Source organism: Ovis aries, chromosome 5, assembly GCF_016772045.2.
Source record: "Ovis aries strain OAR_USU_Benz2616 breed Rambouillet chromosome 5, ARS-UI_Ramb_v3.0, whole genome shotgun sequence".
Classification (NCBI taxonomy): Eukaryota; Metazoa; Chordata; class Mammalia; order Artiodactyla; family Bovidae; genus Ovis; species Ovis aries.
In genome coordinates this window covers 6,345,533-6,360,711 of record NC_056058.1, presented here as the reverse complement: position 1 = coordinate 6,360,711, position 15,179 = coordinate 6,345,533, and the positions used below count along the sequence as shown (strand labels likewise).

Genomic DNA, 15,179 nt, shown 5'->3' with positions numbered 1-15,179 from the left:
CTAAGACCCCAAGAGCGCTCAGGCCCCTTGTCTGCTACCCAAGCAAAGGCGGGCAGCAACCGTTAAAGCATCTGCACCCACCCGTTATAGCCCCGAGAGGTTCGCAGGGGCCAGCCCGCTTCCCGAGAGGGGTGCAGACCCCAAGAAGAGGGGTCTGCACAGGCCAGTGTTCACCTGCCAGGGGAGCTCTGAGGGTGGTCGCAGAAAAGAAACCGCTATCGTTCATCACCTACCTTCCCAAGGATAATATCTGAGAGCCCAGACTTCTTTAGGAAAAGTGCGGCTTCACTCGCCCCAACTCGCCCTGTGTATGCCGGATCTACCTGGAATTGGGGAGCAACACTTGAGGTAAGGCTTTGGCAGCCAAGCAGGAGGTGAAGCAACACCCGTGCCACTGGCTGCTAGCTGACAGCTGGGAAACAGAAAGGCAGGGAAGGCCTCTCTGGGTTGCAGTTCACAGCTGGGGGGTTCCAAGTCACTCCCTCTCCAAACTCAATCCAGAAAGACACTAGTGAAAACTTACCTGCTTGTAGTAAGACTCATATAATGGATTTCCAGCGGGAATCTGTTAAAAAAAACCACAGATATTGGTCAAATGTGGACACAAAGCCTCTCTTTAAAAAAAGTGTCATCCCCTCAATCTGTCATCACCAAAATACATAAATATTAAAATCAAAATGGAGGCACTTTAAATGTCCTCTCTACACAGACTCCCTGGAGGAGGAAATGGCAACCCACTCCAGTATTCTTGCCTGGGAAATCTCATGGACAGAGGAGCCTGTCGGGCTCCAGTCCATGGGGTTGCAAGGAGTCAGACACGACTGAGTGACTTCACAACAAAAAACACAGACTGGAGTTTATTCTCAGACAGACATCTGACACTTCCTCAGTTTAGAACAAGGAAATGCTAATGCTCTCAAATAAGTCCTGACTCCAACACAAACCAGGCGGTCATTCAGGAAGGAGTTGGTTTCCATTCACTGACCGATGGGATTTCAGTGCATCCGGGAACTCATGGGGAACAGACACCATTATCCTCTGAGACTGTTCTCTGGCTCCAGAACCGGAACAGGAGCCTTCGCAAGTCACCATGAATCACCAGTCACACCAGCTTCAGACTGGTTTTCCTGCTCCAAGGCTTATTCCCACCCCTCTGGTCTTCCTCCAGCTACCCACCCGAAGGACTGGGCAAAAAGGCGCTGACCAGCCCCAGGCACCAGGAAAGACGTGGCCAGTGACAGCTCCCACTATGACAGGCAGGAAGTTCAAAGTCCTCAGCTTGGCACGGAAGACACTCCACGTTCCGGCCATCAGATTTCCTAAGATGCTGCTGTTCAGAGAAGATAACCACCTGATCTACAGCCAAGAGGCTAACTGAGACACGCCTGGATTCAGCTTGCTACTAAGTCACTTCAGCCATGTCTGGATTCAGCTTAACTTCCTCACTCGCTTAGTCGTGTCCGACTCTTTGCAACCCCGTGGACTGTAGCCCACCAGGCTCCTCTGTCCATGGGATTCTCCAGGCAGGAATACTGGAGTGGGTTGCCATTTCCTTCTCCAGGGGATCTTCCCGACCCAGGGATCGAACCCAGGTCTCCCATATTGCAGGCAGACACTTTAACCAAGGGTTAAAGGATTTACCCAGGGTCTGAGCCAAGTGGAGGCCAAACCCTCACACATCCAGCAGTGTCTGTGGTCTCTTTCCCGCCTCAGCAAGTCGCCCCCAGTGGCGAGGAGAGGATCTGCAGGAGTGTGCCAGCAGGGGCAGGATCTCAGCACCTCTAAGGTGCTGGCTGTAAAGGCTCTTACACATGCTGGTCTTTTACTGCCTGAAAGGAAAAAGGCAGGACACCGCAAAGGTGCTGTTGACTTAGGGAGCTGAGAAAAGCGAAGAAGACAACAGTATGCTTAATCGTATGGAAGAACAGGTGTACACACAGCTAAAGAGAAAGCCAGGAAAAATGAGTCCTGGATGACAGGTGGGGTAACAGTGTTCATTTTAAAAGTCTTCAGACACTGTTGTGCGATGTTTCATAATGACTAAAACGAGGGAGGTGGGCTCCTTTCAGCTACAATCACTGACTTGAACCAGCGCAACACTCGCACACTACTGTGTGGTAGAAAGTCACTTCAGTTTAAAAATAGTCCCCAGCTTACGGTCAGCTTCTCCGGGGGATGGCAACACCTGCACACACAGGAAGAAGTGAAAGCACAAGAACAGCAGCGACAGAGAATGGAAATAGAAGAAAGGGAGCACAGAGACCTGAAAGGGAGGCGGAGGAGAGTCAGAACACAAGAAAGAGGGGAAGTCCTGAAAAGGCAGAAAAAGAGAGGCAGAGAATTACGAAAAAGCAAGAAACGGGACTTCCCTGGCGGTCCCGTGGCTAAGACTCCACTTTCCCAATGCAGAAGCCCACGGTTCAGCCCCTGGTCAGGGCACCACTCTCCGCAAGTCGTAACTAAGACTTCCCTCAAGCTGCACCTAAGACCCACTGCAGCCAAAATGAATAAATAAATATTTTTTAAATATACCGCTATGTGATAAAGATATCTTTTAAAAAAAGGCAAGAAAGGAGGGTAAAGACCGATGCTTGAGAAAGAAAAGACAACGACACCATGGGAAGAAACGAAGGGCTAAGTGGGGACTTCCCTGACAGGCCGGTGGTTAGGACTCGGTGCTTCCATTGCCATGGGCCCAGGGTCAAGCTCTGGTCAGGGAATTAAGATTCGGCAAGCAGTGCGGCACGGCCGAAAAGAAAGCTAAGTGTACAGCAGCTACAGCAACTCCCTGGCTGGCAGCTTCCTCCCGCCCTGGGCCCTTGCAGATACCATTCTGGGGGAGGCTTAGCTTCTAATGACTTAGACAGGAGTGGCCACCATCACACCCTGTTTGATCGCCAGAATTTAAAATTCCACATGAAATCACAGAATTCAACAGCAAAAAACCAAACAACCCACTATGACTTGAAGTCTTCATATGCCTATGAAGAAATAGGCAGAGGATCTGAACACACATTTTTCCAAAGAAAGCATTGCAGATGACCAACAGGCACGTGGAAAGACACTCAACATCACTGGTCACTGAGTGAGTGAGTGAAGTCGCTCAGTCGTGTCCGACTCTTTGCGACCCCACAGACTATAGCCTACCAGGCTCCTCGGATAGGGAAAGGCAAATCAAGAAGTACAGTATCCCACCTCACACTGGTCAGAAAGGCTAGCATCAAAAAGACTGAAAAATAACAAGCACTGGTGAGGATGTGGAGAAAAGGGAGCCCTCCAACACTGCTGGTGGGGTGTAAGTGGCCACGGCTGCTAGGAAAGAAATTTTCCTCAGAAAATTGAAAACAGAAATGCCACTCGATCCAGCAATTTCACTTCTGGGTGCTTATCCAAAGGAAATGAGGACACTAACTCGAAGGAGAACAAACAAACACGTCCATGTTCACCGGGGCATTGTTTACAACAGCCAAGACCTGGGAGCAACCTAAATATTTACTCACTGATGGATCAATGGATAAAGAAGGCGTGGTGTGTACACACACATTCAGAGGAATACTGCTCAGTCCTTAAAGAGGGAGACCTTGCCAACTGGCTGAACCCTGAGGGCATCACGCTAAGTGAAATAAGTTAGACCGGGAAAGACAATCTCACTTGTATGTGGATCTAAAACACAAAAAGCCACACCCACAGATACAGAGAACAGAAGGATGGCTGCCGGAGGTGGGAACAGGGGGTGGGCAAAATGGGTAAAGGTGGTCAAAAGGTACAAGCTTCTCGCTAGTTAATATTATTGTATCGTATACTGGAAGTTACTAAGAGGATATCTTAAAAGGTCTCATCACAAGAAAAGAAATTTTATAACTATGTGTGGTGACGGATGGTAAGTACTGTGATCGTTTCACAACATGAATAACAAATAAATAAATAACGAATAACAAATCACCACACTGTACACGTGAGACTAACGTAATGTTATATAGGTCAACTGCAAGGTCTACATGCTCTCAAAACACATCACCCCGGAGGAATAAGACCAAGAGAGGAGGCAGAGTCGGGCCAGCTGTCTGTCACCTCTCAGCAAAGGTGGTGGTGCTGGGTCCCGACAGTACACCATGTGCTCGCGACTCGTGGGAGCAGAACGCAAGACCGCAGGGCCCCCCCTCCCCCGACCTGGACAAAGGTCCGCTTGCTGCCAGCAAGCGGAGCGGCGTGGCTCTGAAACGGATTCCCAGTGGTTATTTCTTTTAAGATCTCATGGCAGGCAGGAGAGAGGTTTCTAAGCTACTGCGATTCCAGTGAAAAACAGAGTTATGGTACTTGGAGCACTGAGGGTTAATAACTGTCTCAAACTTCCCAAATGCTTCTGAATCAGATCCACGATCAGGAGAAACAAGACCCCAAACAGTCCAGAAAAGGCCCTGAAGCCCCAGGCCCCGAAGCCTGGACTGTCAGTGCTAAGGACTCCTCTCACAGGCAATCTGCACTCAGAGGTCAATCCCAAACGACCCGCAACTAATGGGAAACCAGAGTATGCCTCACTCATTCCTCACTAAACACAGGGATCCATCTGGGTAACCGGGGACAATGACAGCAGTGAAGAGGTTCTGATTTAATCACACACGTCAGCCACTACATAAGCAGAAGGGGGCGGGAAAGGGGAACCATCGGCAGCTCCAACTGGCACTTCCTCTTACCACACAACTTCCCTCCAGGGACAGTGGAGTCACGCCTGCCAGCTGCCCAATACAGGACTGCAACAAAACCGAAGACAAAGGCTGCGAAGGCCTCGAGCCCCTGGATGACAGGCAGACGCCTTGGACACAAACAGCTCACTGGTGCGGGCAGCCACGCTGCTAGGACAGAGCCCCCTAAGTGCTGAGAGTGGGCACCAGAGCTGCCCACCCCTGCCCAACCCCAAAGTGAGGCCAGGGCAAAGGCAGAAAGGGAACAGGCCAGGGGACAAGGCCGTCAGTGTTCAGAGGCTGCGGACAGCTCAGAGACGGCTTCAAGAACGGAAGTCAGACAGAGCCTGTGCAGGAGGGCATTCTCCTCCACCAGCCCAGGGTGCTAACAAGCCATCTTTGACTCCGAATTATTCACCGACATTCAGTATAACTTTCACTTTGGGGACTTTCCTGTTGGTCCAGTGGCGAAGACTCCGTGCTCCCACTGCAGGGGTCCCAGGTTCAAACCCTGGTCAGGGAACTAGATCCCACATGCCACAACTAAGACTTGGCACACCCAAATAAATAAATAACCTGTGAATCTGACCTTTCAGCTGGTCTCCTAAAATACTAAGAAACGTTCCCAGGGCCTCTTCACTCTATCCTCCAGCCCAGGAGCGAAAGTCGCTCAGTCGTGTCTGAGTTTGCAACCATGGACTATACAGGCTATGGAATTCTCCAGGCCAGAATACTGGAGTGGGTAGCCTTTCCCTTCTCCAGGGGGTCTTCCCAACCCAGGGACCAAACCCAGGTCTCCCGCATTGCAGGTGGATTCTTTACCAGCTGAGCCACAGGGGAGCCCAAGAGGCAACGTACAAACAGGGAGCGAGGCAGGGGAACACAGCCGGGAACAAGTCCACATCCTTCTGCTGGGAGGCCTTTAAAACTCCAGAGTTCATGCAAGTGTGTGTAATTTTAACACCTGGGGAAAAGCAGCTTGAGATGAGGAACACGCCAGTACTACTTTGGAGGGGAAGCCCTGAGGATTGGGCTTCCTAATCCTCTCAGGACTGAGTCCATCAGCTCTGATTCCTGCTTTCATACAGGGCAGGAGCTCTTCCGCAAAACAAAATCACGATCGCTTGCCTGGCTTGCTTCAAAACATTTGTAACATAAACCCATTTTCATGTTTAAACTTTTAGAAAAAAGTATTTATAATTCCTTGATCTGATAAATAGTGGCTCACATTTACTGAACGCTCAGTTTTCTATCCTGTATCTCAATTGTTTCCAACAATGCTACAGGGCAGATACTACTGTTTGCCCCCACATATGGGTGAAGGGACCGAAGTTATCTTGCACGGGGTCACACAGCCCAGGAGTGATGGAGCCAGAGGAGACCAGGCCGTGGGACACAAACCCACTCTGCACTCTGCAAAAACAGCCAGGGCATGACAGAGCTGGACACAGAGCCACTGCACAGCCTCCTGAGCAGGCTCGCCTGAGAAGATGCAAACACGTGACTGTGTCGTGGCAGACTGCAGTCAACGGACGTGGTCAAAGTGCAACACTTGACTTAAGCACAAGAACCAGGGCAGCCTGCCATTTCCTCAGGAAAACTGAGACTCCATAATGGCCGTAGTTTTCAAAGCTATTGCCAAGTTTTGCACGAAGTTAGGCACATACCACCAGAAGACATCCCTGTGTGAGTTCCTACTTGGAAAACCAGATGCTGAGACCAAAACAGGGCTAGAGAAGTGCTCACTTGATAATCCCTGCATTTCACCTTCCTCATAAGTTCCCCCAGCGGTGTACACAACCATCACCCCACCCCAGCTGTGTGCACAACCATCACCCCGGCAGTGCGCACAACCATCACCCCACCCCAGCTGTGTGCACAGCCATCACCCCGGCAGTGTGTACAACCATCACCCCGGCAGTGTGCACAACCATCACCCTACCCCGGCTGTGTGCACAACCATCACCCCGGCTGTGTGTACAGCCCTCCAGGCAGGCCAGACCACACTCTGCGGGTAAGGAAACCAAGATATAACTCAGTAGCTGTCACAGAGCATCAGCAAACACTGCGGCATCTGGAACCTCCCTGAAACTGACAGCCCCCTCCAACTGCTGGACCCGAGGCTCCTAAGCCAGGGCTGAGGGGAACAGTGCAGGAAGAACTGAGACAGGAGAAACAGCCTTCGTAAATCCTGAGGAAAGAGATGCCCCAATTTTAAAAGGCTAGCCAAGGAGAAGAAAAAGGTGATTCTGAAAGAAGGGATGCAGCAGAGCTAGGGGAGATGTTCAGTTTAGATACTGCAAAACTGAAGGAAATGCCAGTGTTTGCTATCAGGCTGGCAAAGGCGCAAATGCGACCTGAGCCCTGCCAGTGGGAAAATTAGGTGGGTGGAGGGGTCTTCTGGAGGCCAATGCAACATGTGGTACATGTGCATGCCCCTGACACGCAGGTCTAACGTGATTCCGCCAAGTCTTCGTTGACACAAATACGATTACTCTACAATTTATACAGAAAGCCAAAGGAACTAAGATAGCTAGAACAATGTTGCAAAGGAATAGAGTGGGAGGACTCTGTCCACCCCATCCTAAGGCTTGCTATCAAGTTCCAGTAATCCAGTCAGTGTGGCACTGATGGTGGGAAAGACACACAAAACTGTGGGCACGACAGCCAGCCAGACACAGGCCCGCGTAGGTGTGCCCAACCGTGGGCACGAAAGCGAGCCAGACACAGGCCCGCGTAGGTGTGCCCAACCGTGGGCACGACAGCCAGCCAGACACAGGCCCGCGCAGGTGTGCCCAACCGTGGGCACGAAAGCGAGCCAGACACAGGCCCGCGTAGGTGTGCCCAACCGTGGGCACGACAGCCAGCCAGACACAGGCCCGCGTAGGTGTGCCCAACCGTGGGCACGACAGCCAGCCAGACACAGGCCCGCGCAGGTGTGCCCAACCGTGGGCACGACAGCCAGCCAGACACAGGCCCGCGTAGGTGTGCCCAACCGTGGGCACGACAGCCAGCCAGACACAGGCCCGCATAGGTGTGCCCAACCGTGGGCACGACAGCCAGCCATGCCCGACACAGGCCCGCATAGGTGTGCCCAACCATGGGCACGACAGCCAGCCAGACACAGGCCCGCGTAGGTGTGCCCAACCGTGGGCACGACAGCCAGCCATGCCCGACACAGGCCCGCGTAGGTGTGCCCAACCAACTTCTGACAAAGGCGCTGGAGCCAGCCAGGAGGAAAGAGGCCCATGTCCACAAACGGTGCTGGAGCAACTGGCCATCCTCCAGAGGGAGAAAACGAACCTGGAGACATTCAGTCTCACACTTTCTACAAAATTAATTCCAAAGAGATCAAGAACTTAAATGTAAAGCCAGAAAACTTTCAGGGAAAAACACAAAGGAGAAAATATTCAGAATTGGGGGCTGAGGAGAGAGTTCAGACTTGCCACTGAAAGCCTGATTAAAAAGGAAATAAAAAAAGGAAATTGATAAACTGGACCTCAACAAAATTTAAAATGTTTGATCTATGAAAGACTCTGATAAGTGGATGCAAAGACAAGTCGCAGACTAGGAGGAAATACTGCTGACGCTTGAACACTGACTGGAGGTTAGGGCTCCCACCCGCTGCACAGTCGAAAATCCAAGGGCAGCTTATAGTCGGCCCTCTATACACGGCTCCTCTGTTCTACATCTGTGGAGTCAACCAAACTCGGATCAAGTAGTACTTGATTGTAGTACACATTTACTTTTAAAAAAAGTTTTAAAAATAAAGAAACAGAGGCCACTCCTTCAGGGTTGGCCCGCTCAAGAAAGTAAAAAGAAACAATTCACATAGAAGTGGACCTGCACAGTTCAAACCTGTGTTGCTCAAGGGCAACTGTGTTTGCAAATCACTCATCCAACAAAGGACTGGTACCTGGAATACACAGAGTAAAAGTGAAAGCGTAAGTTGCTTAGCCGTGTCCGACTCTCTGCGACCCCGTGGACTGTAGCCTGCCAGGCTCCTCTGTCCGTGGAACTCTGCAGGTAAGAATACTGGAGTGGGAAGCCATGCCCTTCTCCAGGGGATCTTCCCGACCCAGGGATCAACATGGGTGTCCCACACTGCAGGCAGATTCTTTACCATCTGGGCCACCAGAGAAGCCAGGAAGAAATACAACTCTCAAAACTCAACAACACAAAAAGGAAAGAATTCAATGAGAACATGAGCGAAAGACATGAAGGGACATCTCACTAAACAGGATGTACAGACGGCAAGCAAGGACGTGACAAGATGGCCAGTGTGCCTTCAGCTGCGAAGGCGGGTTAAAAGCCACAGGGACCATGTACTGTAATAACCTACACTGGAAAAGAGTCTGAGACGCTCCACTCATAACCGGATCACTTCTCTGTGCATCTGAAACTAACCCAATATTGCAAATCAACCATACTTCAAGTAAAAAAAAAAAATTCTCTTGAGAAACCACAGTATGAGGCCACCACATAGCTATCAGAACAGCTGAAACAGCAAGCAGTGACACTGGGAAGCATGCAGAGAATCTAGGTCACTTATACACGGCTGCTGGGAGTGGAAAAAGGGGCAATCACTCTGGAAAACAGCCGGGCATGCAGTTTCCTAAAACACAAAACAAAACTAATAAACGTGCAACTGTAACTATCCTGGGCATTCAGAGAAAGGAAGATTCAAATTCACAGAATATCCCGTACTCAGTGCTGAGTGCAGCTTTGTTACTAACAGTCTCCCAAACCTGAAAGCACGCCAGACCTCCTTCAGCGGGTTTTCGCTCTAACGGACCAGGTCCCACGCACCATGGAATACTACCTGGCAGTGAAAAGGCATCAGCTCCGGAGAGACACAACAACCCAGCAGAATCTCCAGAGCATGGCTGCAGTGGCGGTGGCTCAGCTGCTCAGTCGTGCTCGACTCTTTACGACCCCAGGGACTGCAGCCCACCAGGCTCCTCTGTCCATTCCCAGGCAACAATACTGGAGTGGGTTGCCATCTCCTTCTCCAGGGGATCTTCCTGACCCAGGGATCAAACCCACGGCTCCGGCATTGGCAGGTGGATTCTCTACCACTGAGCCCCCAGGGAGCCCCGGGAGCTATGCTGAGTGGAAAAGGCCAGTCTCCAGAGCTCCACACTGCGTGAGTCCACTGCACACAAAGTGCCAGAATTACAGAGGCGAGCAGCTCAGTGGTTGCCAAGGGCTAAGGAAGGAACGGGGTAGGAGGGAAGAGGGTGTGGCTGTAAAACGGCCACCAGAGAGATCCCTGCGGGGATGGAGCTGCTCTGCATCCAAGTGCAGAGCACCGACTTTCTGGTCGGACGGTGTCCTGTGCGTGCGCGCAGTCCCTCAGCCGTGTCCGACTCTGCGCAACCCCACAGACTGTAGCCCGCTAGGCTCCTCTGTCCGTGGGGATTCTCCAGGCAGGAACACTGGAGTGGACTGCCACCAAACTTTAAAAGTTTTAAAAAGAGACTCAGGAGATTTCACAACCAAATGCAAAGTGATATTTTTAGATAACTAGGGAAATCTGAATTATGGACTGGGTATCAGATAATACTAAGCAATTCTTACTAATTGTTTTATGTTGTGGTAGGGCATGGCGGTGATGTAAAAGAAAACAGTCTCAACTACTAGAGGTGCATACTGAAATATGATTTTTTTTAAGTATTTATTTATTTTGCTGCTCTGAAGCCTTCAAAGCCACATGCAAACTTCTTCGTTGCGGTATGTGCGATTTAGTTCCCTGACCTGAGGCCAAACCCAGGAGCCCTGAACTGGGAGTGTAGAGTCTTAGCCATTGGACCATCAAGGAAGTCTCGAAATAGGATTTCTAAGGTAAAAACAAACTTGGATAAAGATATTGGCAAAATGTTGGCCTCTGCTGTGAACTGGTGGTGAGTACATGGGAGTTCATTAAATTCTTCCCTCTGCTTTTAGTGTGTTTAAAATTTTCATATAACTAAAGACCAACATTTGATGTTTCTGCTCTGGGAAGGATTCTCATGGTACAAGCTGCTTCAGGTTCAAGTGTGATAAATGAAGAACAGCTTCACCACTGGCAGGATCGTGCTTTTGCCAAATAATAAAATCCAGAATTTCTTTAACACACAACCCCAGGGATTCAGTGATGATCAGATATGCAGGAAGGCAGAAGGGCAAGAAGGTTGGATCTGAGTGCCCTTCTTGTGGGCGGAGACTGCAGCTGACAGTGGAGGACCGAAGGCAGTCAGCAACTGGTTAAGCCGATAAACGAATCACTGTGTCTCCCTGGGTCAGAATGCCATCAGCAGTAAAAGCAGTCCAGGCAGAACCTCTATGAAGCCTGCTGAAGTGAAAGGGCCAGAGCAGAAGCCCGGTGATGGCCCCGCTGGTGAGCACACAGCAGCCAGGTGCACGGGGACCTAAGCCTGGCGGGACGGACACACACGTGTGCAATGGCCCTTCCCGTGAACGGGGGGCCTCCCTTGGCTTCCGGAGTTCCCCAGGTAACACACCCTGCTTTTAGGACAGAAAAGGGAAAAGGAGGCGTGGCAGACGAGGGTCTGAAGGAAGACACATGCCTCTCCCTGGAGACCCAAACAGCGCCGCGAGGAAGGACCGTGAAAGGGCACACCCGGCACGCGGCACAGAAGGCAGGGCCTCCCTGCGACCCATGCAGACCTCAGGGGGGTTACGCTCATAGTCCCCGCCTGCACGGAGACTCCCCAGGTGGCACAGAGGTAAAGACTCCGCCTCAACGCAGGAGAGGCAGGACTCCGCCTCAACGCAGGAGAGGCAGGAAGTTCAGGTTCGATCCCCGGGTGAGGAAGAGCCCCTGGAGAAGGAAATGACAACCCACTGCAGTATTCTTGCCTGGACAATTCCATGAAGAGAAGAGCCTGGCGGGCTGTGGTCCATGGGGCTGCAAAAAGCTGGACAAGAATGAGCAACTGAGCACATACACACAAGGAGAACCACGGAGCAAGGGCGTCCAGGATGTGCAGACACACTGCTCACATCAGGGTGGACAGGGCAGGCGGGAGGAGGTCAGGGCGGGAAGCCACTTGGGGGAACACAGAATCAAGGTGTGACAGCTTCCACGCTCCCGGCAGACCAGAGCTCTCCGCCCCACCTACCAGAAACGGAAGGGAGAAAGGAATGAAGTCAGTGGAGGCCGCCTTCTGGCTCCAACACGCTGATCCACGTGGGATGCAGGACCTACACGGAGCCCTGACGTTCCCCAAGAAAGCCTCTGCCCACACCTCTCGGCCAGGTCTTCCCATCACCAGGGGAAGCAGAACCGCACAGAGGTCAAGAGCGCTGCCACACACACGTAGACTCAAGGCCTATCCCACCGCTGGGACGCTGTGCCACCCTGCGTGAGAGGGTAACAGCAGGGCCAGGGGTCTCCAATCGGAGGAAAGAGGCTGCAAGTGCCAGACGTTTTTCTCTCTCTTAAGCGGCAGGAGGAAACAAACTAGCAATATTTTTTTCCTTCTCTATACAAATTTAAAAGGGGGTTTCTCTTAAAATACTGTCTTGCCATAATGACACCTGGTTTCACCTGAAGTTAACTATTCTCAAACCTTGAGATAACCAATGCCTTTTTCTTATGAAAATGCTTGTCTTAAACTATGCTAATATGCATTTACCCCAAACTCTGTCTTCAAGTCGGTTCTGCCTAATGGCTCAGAACCTGCTTGACAAATCAGTCTGTTATACTCAGATATTGCTCCCCTAATCTATGTAAACGAAACTATTTGTATGGTGATCTGCCCTTCTACAAGATTCAAGCTGATCATTTTATGGCCCGGGATGAACCTTTTGGTGCCAAGATTATCCCAAAATGCATCTTATGGGTGAGGGGCCTGGTGCCATCCTGCGTTTTAAGACATTCCTTTCTTTCATTAACAGACTGCTCGTGACTGTATAACATCCAGCTGAAGACTAGCAGGGGGTACTCTTTCTGCCCCCTTCTGATGCCTATGTCAGAGGCTTTCTCTATCTCCTCTATACTTTAATAAAACTTTATTACACAAAAGCTCTGAGCAATCAAGCTTCGTCTCTGGCCCCGGATTGAAATCTCCTCCGGGGGCCAAGAACCCCGGCGTCTTCGTGTCGTTCAGCAACAACCTTTCATGGGGAGGCTGAGCAGCCTTTCTGCGCCTTGATTTCTTCATTTGGGAAAAAAAAGGACACGGACGCCCGCCGCTGCCGCTGACACGCGGTGAGTACTCGACAAACACTGGCCTGTCAAGTCCTATCCTCCTTCCACCGGCTCCTTTATGCCCAGAGATGCCCACCCCTTCACGACTGCATCTCAAACCACCAAGCTCCTCCAGCCCCTCAAGACAGTGGCGCGCCCTGGGATTTGCCAGTTTTCTGCTCCTGACTTACGAATTCATTCATTCACTTACGGAACGCGCACACAGTGGGCCTCCCCGGTGGCTCAGTGGCAAAGAATCCACCTGCCAGTGCGAGGGGCGTGGGTTCGCATCTTGAGCTCTGAGGCTCAAGCAAGGGGAGAGGCAGGCGAAGCGAGCCCAGGACTCCAGCGCCGGAGCCTCGGATGTGACCACGGGAGGCGCGTCCCGGGCCTGCAGAGTCAGAGGGGCAGGACAGGGACGGGCAGGGCCGGCCCTTCAGCACGCCCCCCAGCAGGGACTCGGGGTCACTCAGCACCATTTCAGTGAGACGACAGGTCTGCCCACCCCTCGTTGGGAGGTCAGAACATCATCTCATCCTCCTGAAGGCACGCTGAGCAGACGCGCCCGTGAGGAGGAGAACCGAGCATACACTCAGCTGCTGGGAGCGGGCGACAGCAGGGGGTGGAGGAAGCTGGGGAGACACTGCCCGTCCTCCAGGACGCTGCCCACTAACACAGCCATCCGTGGTGCAGCAACTCACGGAACAGGGGCTGCTCACCCTGAACATGTCTCCCTGGAGGTCTTGACGGGGCATCGAGGTGGCAATCCCTTCTCCACTCCACAGTACCTATGGCCTGCCGGCCTGGTTCTGGGCACTGGCCTCGGCTGGGCTGCAACAGTGAATAAGGGGCTCCCCCTCAGCCTCCTGGAGCTCCTGCTCTGGAGGAGGCGTTAGACATGACAATGAAAACAGCCGGGCACAAGTGCTGCGAGGAAAAGGCGGGATGGGGGGCGACGCAGGGGCCACAGACACAGGCCGCAGGGAGAGCAGCCGGCGGCCACCGTGGCCGAGTCTGCCTGAGGGGACCCCAGACGCTGAGCACACGCGCGGAAGCGGGCCCCGACTGAGCCAGAAGGAGGCGCCACTGGCAGGAAAACTCCCAGGGGGTGGGGTCCCAGGGGGAATGCCAGGCACAGAGGGAGGGGTACGGGGCTGAGTGCGGCCACACGGCCACACGGTGGCGCAGGCGGGCGGGACAGGAAAGGGACCTTGCCCAGGCCACCTGGAGGGAGCAGGGAGCAGCTTCCAGCCCCAAACTCCTGCTTAAGATCAACGCAGCCCTGGCCTCCCTGAATCCCTGTGTGTGTGTGTTAGTCGCTCAGTCGTGTCTGACTCTTTGTGACCCCATGGACTGTAGCTCGCCAGGCTCCTCTGTCCATGGAATTCTCCAGGTAAGAATACTAGAGCGGGTTGCCATGCCCTTCTCCAGGGGATCTTCCACACCCAGGGATCAAACCTGGGTCTCCTGCACTGCAGGCAGATTCTTTAGCCTCTGAGCTACCAAGGAAGCTCATAGCCCTCCTAGACACGGCTCCTCCGGGCGTCTCAGAGAACAGCCCCTCCCCCATCACGTCCATTCTCTCTTCCCTTCCTCCATCTGGGGGACCAAGCCCTGCAGAGATGCACAGGGGTGACACCTTAGCAGCCAGTGCCCCCTACACACAGCAGGGCACTGGCTGCCCTCCTTGAAGGTGCCCACTTCTCACAGTGGTTCCAACGACCCCCAGGCGTGCCCTATTGTTCTCAGTCATGTCCGACTCTGTGTGACCACATACTGCGGCCAGCCGGGTCCTCTGTCCATGGGGTTCTCCAGGCAAGAGTACTGGAGCGGGTTGCCGTTTCCTTCTCCAGGGGATCTTCCCAACCCAGGGATCAAACCCGAGTCTCCTACGTCTCCTGCATTACAGGGGGATTCTTTACCATTGAGCCACCAGGCAAGGCCCAAGCATGCCCTGCTACTGCTGCTGCTGCTAAGTCACTTCAGTCGTGTCCGACTCTGTGTGACCCCAGAGACAGCAGCCCACCAGGCTCCCCCGTCCCTGGGATTCTCCAGGCAAGAACACTGGAGTGGGCTGCCATTTCCTTCTCCAATGCATGAAAGTGAGGTCGCTCAGTCGTGTCTGACTCTTAGCGACCCCGTGGACTGCAGCCCACCAGGCTCCTCCGCCCATGGGAGTTTCCAGGCAAGAGCGCTGGAGTGGGCGCCACTGCCTTCTCCAGAGCATGCTCTGAGCCTTCCCCAAATCCCTTTCTACGTCGGCCACCCGGGGTCCCAACATCCCTGCCATCTGACCCCTGGCG

At 52.7% G+C, this 15,179-nt stretch overlaps 1 protein-coding gene across 30 annotated transcripts in view; it reads right to left on the bottom strand.

The window, feature by feature from the left end:
* The window catches only part of EPS15L1 (epidermal growth factor receptor pathway substrate 15 like 1), a 106,439-nt gene that overhangs the window by 79,897 nt on the left and 11,363 nt on the right, over positions 1-15,179 (bottom strand). For 16 of the 30 annotated variants that reach the window (XM_060416221.1, XM_042249721.2, XM_060416222.1 and 13 more), the window contains 2 exons: positions 524-565; positions 234-323 (listed from right to left, as the gene is read on the bottom strand). In XM_060416221.1, the coding sequence (XP_060272204.1) occupies positions 234-323; positions 524-565 (132 nt within the window). Of the gene's footprint in view, positions 1-233; positions 324-523; positions 566-752; positions 843-985; positions 1,070-15,179 lie in introns of those variants that run through there. The other 14 variants (XM_060416225.1, XM_060416227.1, XM_060416220.1 and 11 more) reach the window with 3 other exon arrangements.